Source organism: Gymnodraco acuticeps, unplaced genomic scaffold (genome assembly GCF_902827175.1).
Source record: "Gymnodraco acuticeps unplaced genomic scaffold, fGymAcu1.1, whole genome shotgun sequence".
Lineage (NCBI taxonomy): Eukaryota > Metazoa > Chordata > Actinopteri > Perciformes > Bathydraconidae > Gymnodraco > Gymnodraco acuticeps.
Window position 1 is genome coordinate 710811 of NW_022991340.1, and position 12245 is coordinate 723055.

The window sequence follows — 12245 nt, forward strand, 5'->3', positions numbered from 1 at the left end:
ATGAAAGAAGACGATCGGACAAGGAGCACGGGGGATGACAAGACTAAATACGCAGCAGGGTAATCACAGGACAAGACACAGCTGGGCAGGGGAGGCAGAAACACAAGGGCAACAGGTGAACACAATCAGACAATCAGACACAGGAGGGCAAACACAGGAAGGAAGACCAGACACGGGGAAAACAGCATTTCAAAAATAAACCCATAACTAAACAGACAAAACGAACATCATGACACTCAACACATGCACACCTTTCTTGCATGCTTAAAATATATCGTCTGTTATGCTCTTTCCTAATACATCTAATAAACCATCCCCGCACGCCCTCGAAAATCGAATTCCACGTGAAATTGTGTTGCGCATGCGCAAAGCAGCCTCCCCTCATCTGGTGTTACGTAATAGTGTTGCTGCATGCACTTAAATTCATATGGTGGGTGCAGCAAGACGCGGTCACAAGGCAGCAGTTGTATCCATCCACAATACACGAAGATATGCCTCCTGTGAATATCGACAGTTCAGGTAAGCCTGCTACATTTAATACCCGTTTACTATACAGAGAAAACTGTGTATTCACATTTGGATGGATTCAGCGCTGATGCATGTTACGCGGCGCCCCACATTATACACTATTATACACTTCCTCCTCGACCTGGAACACACTTCAGCAGGAATTTAATCTGACCAGTTTGATACCCATCACGGATTTTAAACTCATTTAAAAAAAGCTGGAGAAATCATCTGTGGGTGTTTGCACCTGCTATATCTGACTACTATATGGATTTCAATGACTACTTTTTTTTTACGATGTTGTATTTGAGTGTTGCCTCTGTGTTTAGTGTCCTGTCTGTCTGTAACTTTGTGTGGTAGTGTTACCACTGAACAGGTCTCTCTTGAAAATGAGACCTTGTGTCTCAATCATAGACTGTATATATCTATATATGTCTCAATGAGATTTTACACCTGTATAAATAAAGGCTAAATAAAAAAATAAAATACCGTTATCCCCCTAGCCTTATTCCTATGTTCTGCTGCGTAGCCTATGCATAATAAAACATCATGTGCTGTTACTGCCTCGTTATCACGGGTTGATCTAAATCAGGATGATGGGCGATCAGGCTGTACAAACTGTTCTTCAAAATACTCTGTCTGTAGAAATGAAACATGATACGAGAGGAGTTTCATTTGTATCCACACTGCTCGTAAGGCAATGCAATTTTGTAAATAGGCAATGAATACAGGAAATGTTAACCAGGTAAACATCAGACTGCCTGCGGTACTTCCTCTATAGGAGGTTATTATTATTACACAATAACTCTTCTCTTCATGGGGGTCAATGACAGGTTGGCTTTTATTTTTACACCGCCATTCTTGAGTTGAGTGCAGTGGGTTGACTTTATTGTAGTTCTGCTGAAGTTGGTCTGGTAATATGTCAACCATTACCCAATAACTTTTCATATCTTGCACTGTGATTTTCACGAGTCCTTTGTTTTATACCTGTATTATCCTATTTTTAGCTGATTTAATTTTTATTTTAGTCTCCTTGATGGTTTTTAAATGTCATTTTATAGTGTGATTCCGCTGCACTATATATTACTGCTCTTGCTTTTTTGTTTTTTTGTAAAGCACTTTGAATTACCCAGTGTTGACGTGCTATACATACACTTGCCTTGTTTTGCTCATTTCCTTTTTTCATGTGTTTTTTTTGTTTAATTTGTTACGATATTGTACATGTATAGGATTAGGAATATAATAATAATAATAATAATAATAAAAAAACAATACAGGAGGAGCATCCTTAGACCTGGGGCCTATACTACGAAGCTGGTTCAACCTAACCTGGATATGTTTGAGTTAGCCGGTTGGCCTAATCCAAAACATACGCGCTCTCGCTAAACTGTACTACGACGCTGGTTATCAAGTGGATCGCTCAAGCCAGCCGTGTCCTATCTAGTTAGGTGCGCGTTCACATTAAAGGGGTGGTATTTGGAGCATTCGACCAATCACAAACATGGAGAAGCGCACTGACAGCGCAGCGTCATACTTCCTGAATGAAAAGTGAACTTTAATACTAGTCAAAAATGAATAAGTTAAACTTTAAACATCCATGACTTAAACACTTTATCCAGGATAAAAGCCACATAGTCTGCACCTATAAGGTGAATACAGCTGGCAAAAGAAAAAGTGTTTGAATGCATACATTAACAGGTTTATGATATCACTGCCCCGTCTAAAACACGATTTGACTTTAATTACATTTGTCTCGAGTGTTTCGTCAACTTAATGTGTTGCTTAAAATAATACTTCTGCATACAGTATGTGACACTGTCTGTGTTGCACGGCCAGATACGGCTCAGCTGACTCAGATAAGGAGATATGATACATTATGATGTGATATGAATGATAATGGGACACATCGACGTCTGCACTCAGTGTACTTATGTTGTGGCAGATATTTAAGTAAGCTTTCTTAACGCTAATGTTATAATAGTCAGATTGCTCTGAAGATGGGAGATGATATTCTATTAATGTTCACACAGTCGGTGATTTTTGCCGGCCGTCTTTCCTGCAATGGCAGTTTTTCTGTATTTCCTTTCTCTTGTAATATGACTTGATCGCTTTAAACTCCGCACACTGAGCTCTGATTGGTCAGCAGGCGGTGCTTTCACTGAGTTGAGCTCTTAGCCTGCAACCTATCCTGGTCCCGACCAGGTTAGCCGTTAAGCATAAGTTACCATGGAGATCTAGCCTGCTAAAAAGAGAACCAGCTTCGTAGGACCGGAAAGCCGGAGTTTTCCCTGAATTTAGCCGGCTAAGCGAACATCCTGCTTCGTAGTATACCCCCCTGTACTGCGTGACTGAAAGCTCAACAAACATTAGAGATCTGACACTGGATCTGACATATGGAACATTCCTAATTGTTTAGGATGTTTGCTAACACTCTAGTGAAGCCAAAGATAACAAAACCACTCTGACCCAGTTATTCCTCCCACTGACAAACTGAACTCTAGCAGTCACTTTAGCTCTAAATGATCGAGTTTGTAGATCAGTTTAGATGTCGATTGTTCTTGTAGTAGTCAAGGTAAGAACCATAAGGGTATGACTGAGTGTTTATGTGTTTCCGACAGATGATGCCAAGCCTGTTGACAATGGCAAGGCCGAGAAATGCATTACCACCGCGATGAAGGGGCTGGAGACCATTGAGCCTTTGGTGTGCTCTGTAGAAGAAACCCCAGAGCCCATCTCCACTGAGGTACAAGGATCCATTCCTTCATGGGTCAAAGGAAACCTCCTCCGAAACGGCCCGGGGAAGTTTGAATTTGGAAACACACAGTGAGTCACCTGCACAACAACACAAACAAATAACGTGTTTAAACGTGTTTGACTAAAGCGTTAATTTCTTCACAGCTACAATCACTGGTTTGATGGGATGGCGTTGCTGCATAAGTTCACCATCGCAGAAGGCCAGGTGACCTACATGAGTCGCTTCCTGAACAGCGAGGCCTACAGGAAGAATAGTGAAAGGGACCGCATCATGATGTCAGAATTTGGTACCCTCGCTTTGCCGGACCCCTGTAAAAACATCTTCCAGCGCTTCCTGTCCCGCTTTGAGATGATGGGTGAGTACACTGAATAAGAAGAGACGGAGAACATTGAAAACTTGTGACAAAAGGCGAGGGCTCATGAAGATTGACTGTAGTTGGTTTTGTTGGGTGATTGGGTGACACTGTAATCTGAGTTTTTTATTTTATTTTATTTATTTTTTATTTATTTGAACTGTATTGTCATACTATATCGTAGATATTTTATTTAAGTGTATTTGAAGTGTACTAAGTGTTATGTTCGTAACCTGAATTTAAATCAGGCTTTGTAATTATTTGAGTGACCGAGATCATGTAAGTGTATTTCAAGTGTACTATGTATTAATTTATTGAGCTGTACTTAAATCAGGTTTTAAAATTGTTTGACTGATAGAGATCATGCAATGTTATTATTTGTTTATTGATTGTTATGAACCTGTCTGAGGACCACAGATGGAAATGAGCTATTAGCTATAATCTGGCATATTGCATCTCTTCTCTTTGCTGAGATTAATGTTTTTGTATGCATGGTCCTTCTATAAATAAATAAAGTAAATTGTCTGAGAGTGGGGCTTCACTTTCTGCAGCTTGGTGGTCTCAGAAGAAGCTCAAGAGACAATGTAAATCTAGTGGAAGAAGTTTTGCTGACAGTATGGGGCCAGGGGAGGAGCTCTAGTGCTCTGTTTAAACGAGGATTACATAACAACATCTGTTGCAGTCGGGAACCTTAGAGGGTTTAACCCACACTGAACATTTCACATTCCTGCTGAACTGCTGCTGAAAAGATTCCTGCTGAGGAAGGAAGACTCTTGTTCCTTGAAAAGGCCAATACTGTGTGTTTCTCTCTGTTACAGACTCCACGGACAATGCAAGTGTGAGCTTTGTGAAATACAAAGGTGACTACTATGTCAGCACGGAGACAAACTTCATGCATAGAGTGAACCCGGAAAACTTAGAAACATTGGACAAGGTAATAACATGGAGCCATATATAGAAAACGATAACAGTGTCATTATTTTACATGTATATATAAATATACATAATCTGTCTTTATAGTCCAGCTATATCAGCCCTAATCCTCATCTTGCCATTTTGCTCGGTTGTGTTTTGTAGGTAGACTGGAGCAAGTTCATTGCTGTGAATGGAGCTACTGCTCACCCCCACTATGACCCTGACGGTACCGCCTACAATATGGGTAACTCCTATGGAAGCAAAGGTAGGTCCAGTTGACTCAACTTAAAGAAATGCAAGACCCACAAAATGTGTGTGTATATATGTATATATATATATATATATATATATATATATATCACTTTTCCTAAACTCCAATGTGAACAAAACTAGAGAATTCTGGTTGAATTGAAGTAACTGGGGGTTGCGTTTAAGAACAGCAAAGTTATATTTAGATAAAATGGTGTTTGGTGTTATGCAAAAGTGTTTTGAATAGTAAGGATTCAGTGAAAATGCATGTTTTCGTCAAAATGAGCATTCTATTGAATAATAATGCTTTGATTATACTGCACAGATGCTTACATATGGTTTGTTGTTAAAAGCAGCGCCGATTTATATCAATACACGGAGACATTTCTCATATTGATAATTATAACCTGCAAAGTAAATACATGGAAACAAGATGTAAACTATTTGCTTACAAATTGAAATAAAGTAATAATAACTTAAATTGATATAGCGCCTTTCAGGGGACCCAAGGTCGCTTTACAGAAAAACAGGAATAAAACAAACAAAACAAAACAGTCAGGCAGACAAAACAACATAAATTAGGGGACGAAGTAGAATGGAAATACTCGGGTAAAGTACCTCAAAAGTGTACTTAAGTAGAGTACTTGAGTAAATGTACTTTGTCGCTTTCTACCCCTGATTATCCCGTTTATCCTATTTATCAGGAGCGTTGTACAACATCATCAGAGTTCCTCCTGAGAAGTCTGACTCCAAAGACACTCTCCAAGGAGCCAAAGTCCTCTGCTCCATTGTGCCTGCCAACAAGTCCCATCCCTCCTACTACCACAGCTTTGGTGAGACAGCACTCCTGGATATAGTATTCATCTGTGGTGTTTTTATTTCAATTTAAGCTGCCAATGACACCCTTCTCCTGCCTCCAGCCATGTCAGAGAACTACGTGGTGTTCATCGAGCAGCCAATAAAGATGGACCTGATGAAGATAGTCACAGCTAAACTGAGGGGGAAGGCTTTGAGCGACGGCATCTACTGGGATCCCAAACAGGAAACTGTCTTCCATCTCGTGGACAAGCGTACAGGCGAGGTGAGTTGTGATTATAGATGCAGGGCAATCCCCTCACTTCTTTAAAGGTCACCTATTATAATAAATCCACTTTTTCATGTCTCTTCTACATCAACATGTGTCCCCTCTTCTTCATGTCTCTTCTACATCAACATGTGTCCCCTCTGTGTAAAGAGACTCTGAACGTTTCAGGAACAAAGATTCTCTCTCTTTTTGTCCTGATCCATTTCTATAAAAACCTGTCTGAAAATGAGCTGATCAGATTTTGTCCACTTTATGATGTCATAACGATTTTTTGGCTTGTGTAACCATTAGCCAATCAGCAACCAAGGTAACCCCCCCCCCCCCCACCTTATCACCTGAATCTCCTCCTAGAGCACCATTGAGTTCTTTGTAACCAAATCTCTCTCAGAGGGGCGTGGGGAGGGGCTCCTTATTTTCATCTAAAGTAACAGACAGAGAATCAGCACTTTTGAAACAGGGCTGAAACAGAGGGGATTATGGGTAATGCTGCAATGATCTGTTTGGTGCTTGGAGCCAAACACTTCAGAGACATGTTCTGTATTTATCTGAGACCTATAATATATTGATGAAAAACAGTATGATAGGAGACCTTTTAAAACCTGGATCATCTAACAGTGACTTCTGTTTCGCAGGTTAGCCCGGTGAAGTACCACACCAAAGCCGTGTCCAACTTCCATCAGATCAACGCCTTCGAGGAGGACGGGTTCCTGATGGTCGACCTGTGCTGCGCAGACGACGGTGGAGCCATCAACAACTATCTCATCCAGAACTTACGCAAGTCAGGAGAAGCATTAGATGAGGTCAGTTTATCAATAATATGCTCATATTGTAGTATTCTCTCTGCTGCTATCACACTGTGAGACCGTGTCATTCTTGTGCCACTTCCAGAAACTTGAAAACAGATGCCTTTGCTCCATTTACACTACTAATGTTTTCAATCGATAACAAACAAATTATCTGTGATTAATCACACTTTTAAAATACAAGTATTGGGGGATAAAACAAATAAACATGTGGTGTTGTAATTAAGAAATGCATGACAAACTGGTAAGATAAATCAGAGTTTATTTTTTACTTTATTACATGATTTCGGATTCATTGGCATGAAGTTCGCCAATTTTCCGACACTTATAAAATGCCGCTGTGATGACCCTCTTCATAATGTGCGCTACACACTATCTGTCCTCTCAGTAATGAACCTCTCCGCTATCTCCCACTCAATCTGCAACTTCAAGAAACTTGTTTGTGCTTCTCCAAAATGCCTCCTGTGACTTCACCACACCTGAAGCCATCGAGTGCAGAACATTTGTCTTAACCACGAGCTAGTGATTGTTCTTCCTGACGTCCAGTGGTCTCCAGTCAGTGCAATGTATGTCTCTTGTGCCAATTACGGGAGCGGCTTTGGGTCAAACTTTTTTATTTTTGAACGCGGTAAAGTTCCAGATGATCGCAAGCGTTAATGTTGACTGGCTAAATCAAATTACATTCCATTTTGTTCAGTAAACAAAGGTAAAGCCCACCCTGAGAGTCGCCGTTGTGTTTTTTTACCCTCCCTAAATTCCCCAAAATGCATAAACACTGCATTCCTGTGTGGTGTCATTGTCAGGTCTACAACACAATATGCAGGTCCTTCCCGAGGCGTTTTGTTCTGCCGCTGCAGCTGACGGGTGAGACCCCGACAGACCAGAACCTGAACACACGGCCCTCCAGTACAGCAACCTGTGTCCAGATCAACAAAGATAAGGTGGGTTGTTAAGAACAGTTTGTTTTCCTGACAGCTTTTAAAGTACTCGGCTCATTTACTGGAGTAGAAGAAACAATACTATAATGTAGAAATACTCTATTACAAGTCACAGCATACTTGTTGTAAATAGTAGGCTATAAGTACAATACTTGAGTAAATGTACTTTGTTTTATTTCACCACTGGTAATATCAAATCCATATGAACATTGTCGTGTCAAATGATCATATAATCATTTAAAACATATAGTCTTAAACTCTAATTTGTTGTCTTGTATGTGTTTAACAGAGACATATGTTAAGGGTTTACTTTTCAGGAGGGCAAGAGGAAGTGTAAAAGGGGGATATGCAAATAGTTGATCCTACAAACAGTGGGACAATAGAGTTGATCCGCTCTTTGTCAACAGGTGTTTTGCCAACACGAGGATCTCCATGGAGACGACCTCTACGAGTACGGTGGCCTGGAGTTCCCTCAGATCAACTACGGGAAATATAACACGCGACAATACCGATATTTCTACGGCTGCGGATTCAGACACCTGGTGGGAGACTCTCTGCTCAAGATGGACCTCAAGGACAAGACGCTCAAGGTGTGTGTGTGTGTGTGTGTGTGTGTGTGTGTGTGTGTGTGTGTGTGTGTGTGTGTGTGTGTGTGTGTGTGTGTGTGTGTGTGTGTGTGTGTGTGTGTGTGTGTGTGTGTGTGTGTGTGTGTGTGTGTGTGTGTGTGTGTGTGTCCACATTTTAAAAACTACAACTTTTAAATGAGTTATTGTAATAAATTCTTCATGGAAAAACGGTTTATTCAATGCCTTAATGAAAGTTATACATTTTATTCCAAATGCAAATCATAACAAAATAATATTCTTAGTATTCCTTGACTTACAGAGGCTAACATTCACTCTTTTATTCATCTGAAATTGTACCTAACTTTAGTTGATCATAACATATTTGTTATGGATTTGATCTGCAGGTAGAACACACTTTTCTAGGGGTGTCAGTTTTTGACCAAGACAAAGGCAAAATGTGGACTTCAACAATAATCCATTTAGAAGTCAGTATTGTGAGTCAAGTTGTTGGTTTCTCTACAGTAGAACATACCCTTGTAATAGCTGGGATAATGAGCAGCGAGGCGGAAAAAGAACATTCATGGGGATCAGGATCCTGAACGCCTCGCTCCTTTACTTATGCTCTTTTCCTGTCTGTGACCTCAGGTCTGGTACCAGAAGGGGTTCTTCCCGTCCGAGCCGGTGTTTGTGCCGTCACCTGACGCTGTGGAGGAGGACGAGGGTGTCATCCTGTCTGTGGTCCTCACCCCCTCACAGGTAGGACTCAGTACAGGAATTGTAGCCCAGATAATAATAATAATCTATATTTGTGTATAGCACCTTTCATACAATAAGTGCAGTTCAAAGTGCTTCACATGGACATATCGCAGAAAATGGATTGTGGTGGAAATTCCACCCTTAATCACCTTCTGGTAAGAAAAGAACAAATATACAAGCTTAAACCAAAGTTGTGTTATTTAATAAAGAGTTATAGCATTTAACAGAATCAATCATATTTCCAGCTGGAAGGCCAGATCACCTGTACCACTGATGTAGCTCAAGAATCTGACCCTGTTACACAGAAAAGCAATGTCACACAGGAAGAGGATTCATTCAGCTGGGCAATCCACATTACAGTCCCAAGAAGGGTGGGGGGGAAGACAGCATGTTAATTGCAACCCTAACATCCATATGATAACTGCCTGACAATGGTCGGGGCGACACCCTTCTGTCTGAGAACATAGCCAGGAAACCTACAAACATATTGAATCGCTGTAAATTCCCATCATATTGATATCACACAGAATACAGTAAAAACAAAGCAGATGACGAACAGCTAAATATTTTGTCAAAAGGGTGGCAGTTCTCGAGTTACACCAGTGTTATTATGTCATTTTATACTGTATATCTTTTTTTATTTAGAGTAAAAGTTGTTTAGAGTTCATCATACAATATACATGAGTCGGATGAAATATTCATAGACCAATTGACACAGGATGCATTTGAATAGTTTAACGCTTAGGGAAAAAAGCAGAAATGTCTGTAGGTTTTAGGTATGCAAAGATATACAGCAAGTTAGTTAGTTCTACTTATAACAAGCTTTCAATTAAAATACAATTTTAAATCCTATTATTTAAAAAGCATGAGCCGTCTGAAGGTGTTGTTTCCTGAAAGCATGTTGGGCAAAGTCCTGAACTCAAGTAGTGCTAGCTCGTATTATTAACCTCCGCTCTGTAAAGCGCATCAAGTAGCAAACACATTTATTGTTAAAGCAACATTCAAGAGCAGTAGTCACAAAGAGCTTCTCCATGAAAGACAGAGCAACAGACATGAACTGCAGATAAAAAGCAAATCAAATGCAGAGGAAAATGTACACTTTGCTCTAATCAGCAGCAGTCTGTCAATCAGCGCTGTTGCAATACGTTCAAATAGTTTCTAATATTGCACATTTCATGTTTTTTTTCTTCTATACAGAGCAGCATGTTACTGAACAGTCCGTGTTGCCGTTGAGCCTCTTGGTTTGAAACTAATAACACATTTTTCTCTGCAGGATAAAGGAACGTTCCTCCTGGTTTTGGATGCAAAGACATTTGAAGAACTGGCCAGAGCCAACGTGCCCGTTAACATGGCTTATGGTTTCCATGGTGCGTTCAATGCCACTCCATAAACCGTTTTTTAATGTATTTTGATTCACAATGTCTCTAAATAAATGTTATACAATGAGAATAATAATGCCAAAAACAGTCTTAATCCTCATAACCACTATATGCCCGATGGTACTGAATGCAAGAAATAAAGATAGATGCAGTGTTTTGTTACTGAACTGATCTCTGGTTTTTAGTAACATCCAACAGGAATTAATTTACAGTAAAGAGGCCTTGTTATGATTTTGGGGGTTTTCCATTTCCTAAGGTGCTTTATATAGGTTTGTGTGCATGTAAACGGTTCAAATCCCAAAGAAAAGCCTCTATCGGACTCCTTTGATTACTTCTGCAACATAGTGACATCACTACGTAACACTCACACTTCTATTGGCTTGCGCTCCAACACATTGTACGTCATAGGCTAAGGGGCCGGACCTCTCTAAGCGGTTGATCAATCACAACAGAGCCGGCCAGCTAACCAATCAGAGCAGACTGACAGGGCTCTGGTTTCAGACAGAGGGTGAAAAGAGGTGCTGCAGCACAGGCAGTATGAGAACAATTAAAAGCTTTTTGAACATTAAAGCATGGAGACATGTCATAGGAGAGACACTAAATACAAATAAGAAGCTGAACATTTGCTTTAAAGGGATAGTACTTCTGAATTCGGGTGGTTTAAGTTAACTACTTATCCGTAGTAAGTAAATGAGAGATCAGCACGCTGCCATGTTAAAAAAAGAGACAAGAGTATCAGCATGGACGCAAAGTAATGTAGCAATACGTATTAAAGCCAGTCAATATCAGTTTAAGTGTACGCTATATTTTTACCACTTTACCTTAGTGCTCTTTTCCTAGCCCTCAGACTCCTTTTAAAAAATACTGTAATTTCACCAGAACACAGAAATAAGCTATGGTCACCGCCGCCTTGATCTTGATCACTTTTTGAGTGTTATTGGTTTGGTTTAGATTAAGTCACAAAAAGTAACTGAGCGACGCAGACACAGACGAGCAGTTGCCCATTTCCTATAAGCTAAACTAATTGTTTGATTATTAATACAAATATTTTATGTTAAATGTATTTTATAAATAACTGATATGGTACTCAAACCTGTGACATTGAAGTGCCTAATTATACTTTTCTTCAAAGACATTCTTTTGTAATCAAACAATATATATTTTTACAGCTTTGATTGCTTTTATACACTCTTTCTGCCAATAAAATGTTTTAAATCTTTCTGGACTGCCGAGTGTTTTTACAATGATTGTCTGTGCATCCTGAACACATACAGCTGTTTAATATGAAGCTTTATTATGTATATTTACATCAATCTATTATACAGGGTAAGACAGGAAGTGGATGTTCTTGTTTATTTTAGTGTGTTAGATACCGAATTACAAGTTTTTCATTTCTCTTCGCTAAACCGTACACTCAAAACGTTTTTTAAATCCACTTCTACTCTTTTTGTTCCCCCAGTCATTTGTAATTAGTATCAATGTAATTCCTAAGGTAAAGGTTCTTCAAAGTATTTTAAATGAATGTATGATTAACCAGCAGATTTGTGCAAATACAAAAGCGAATTTAACCCTTGTGCCCTCCTCGAATTTTCAACCTTTCGACCCCTTCGTGGCAAAAATGTACACGCCCATAATAACAGCTATTAAATCATACATCAATATTTCTTTCTACTTTTTTTTCATGAATCACATATACGACTTCTAACGTACTCAAAACTACCAAACATTCAATCATTGTCAGGAATTTAACTCTTTAAATGCCTGTTTCATTATTTGAATTATTTCATTTATCTCAAAAATGCCTCATTGACTTCCATTCAGACCACATTTTTAGATCTCACTGCCATTGCAGTATAAAACCATGCATTTTGTAATGTCAGCATTTCTTTGAGAAGAAAAGTAGTGATATTTGATATTTCTACTCTATTCCAACAGATTAAA

General features: G+C 39.5%; 1 protein-coding gene across 1 annotated transcript; it reads left to right on the forward strand.

The window, feature by feature from the left end:
- Positions 1–375: 375 nt before the first annotated feature.
- Positions 376–11160, forward strand: LOC117562697 (beta,beta-carotene 9',10'-oxygenase-like). Its single transcript, XM_034240574.1, has 12 exons — positions 376–519; positions 3126–3330; positions 3406–3617; positions 4433–4548; positions 4692–4794; positions 5483–5611; positions 5699–5859; positions 6495–6662; positions 7469–7606; positions 8011–8193; positions 8815–8925; positions 10199–11160. The coding sequence occupies exons 1-12, from the start codon at positions 492–494 to the stop codon at positions 10313–10315; spliced, it is 1671 nt and encodes a 556-aa protein (XP_034096465.1). The 5' UTR covers positions 376–491; the 3' UTR covers positions 10316–11160.
- Positions 11161–12245: the final 1085 nt, after the last annotated feature.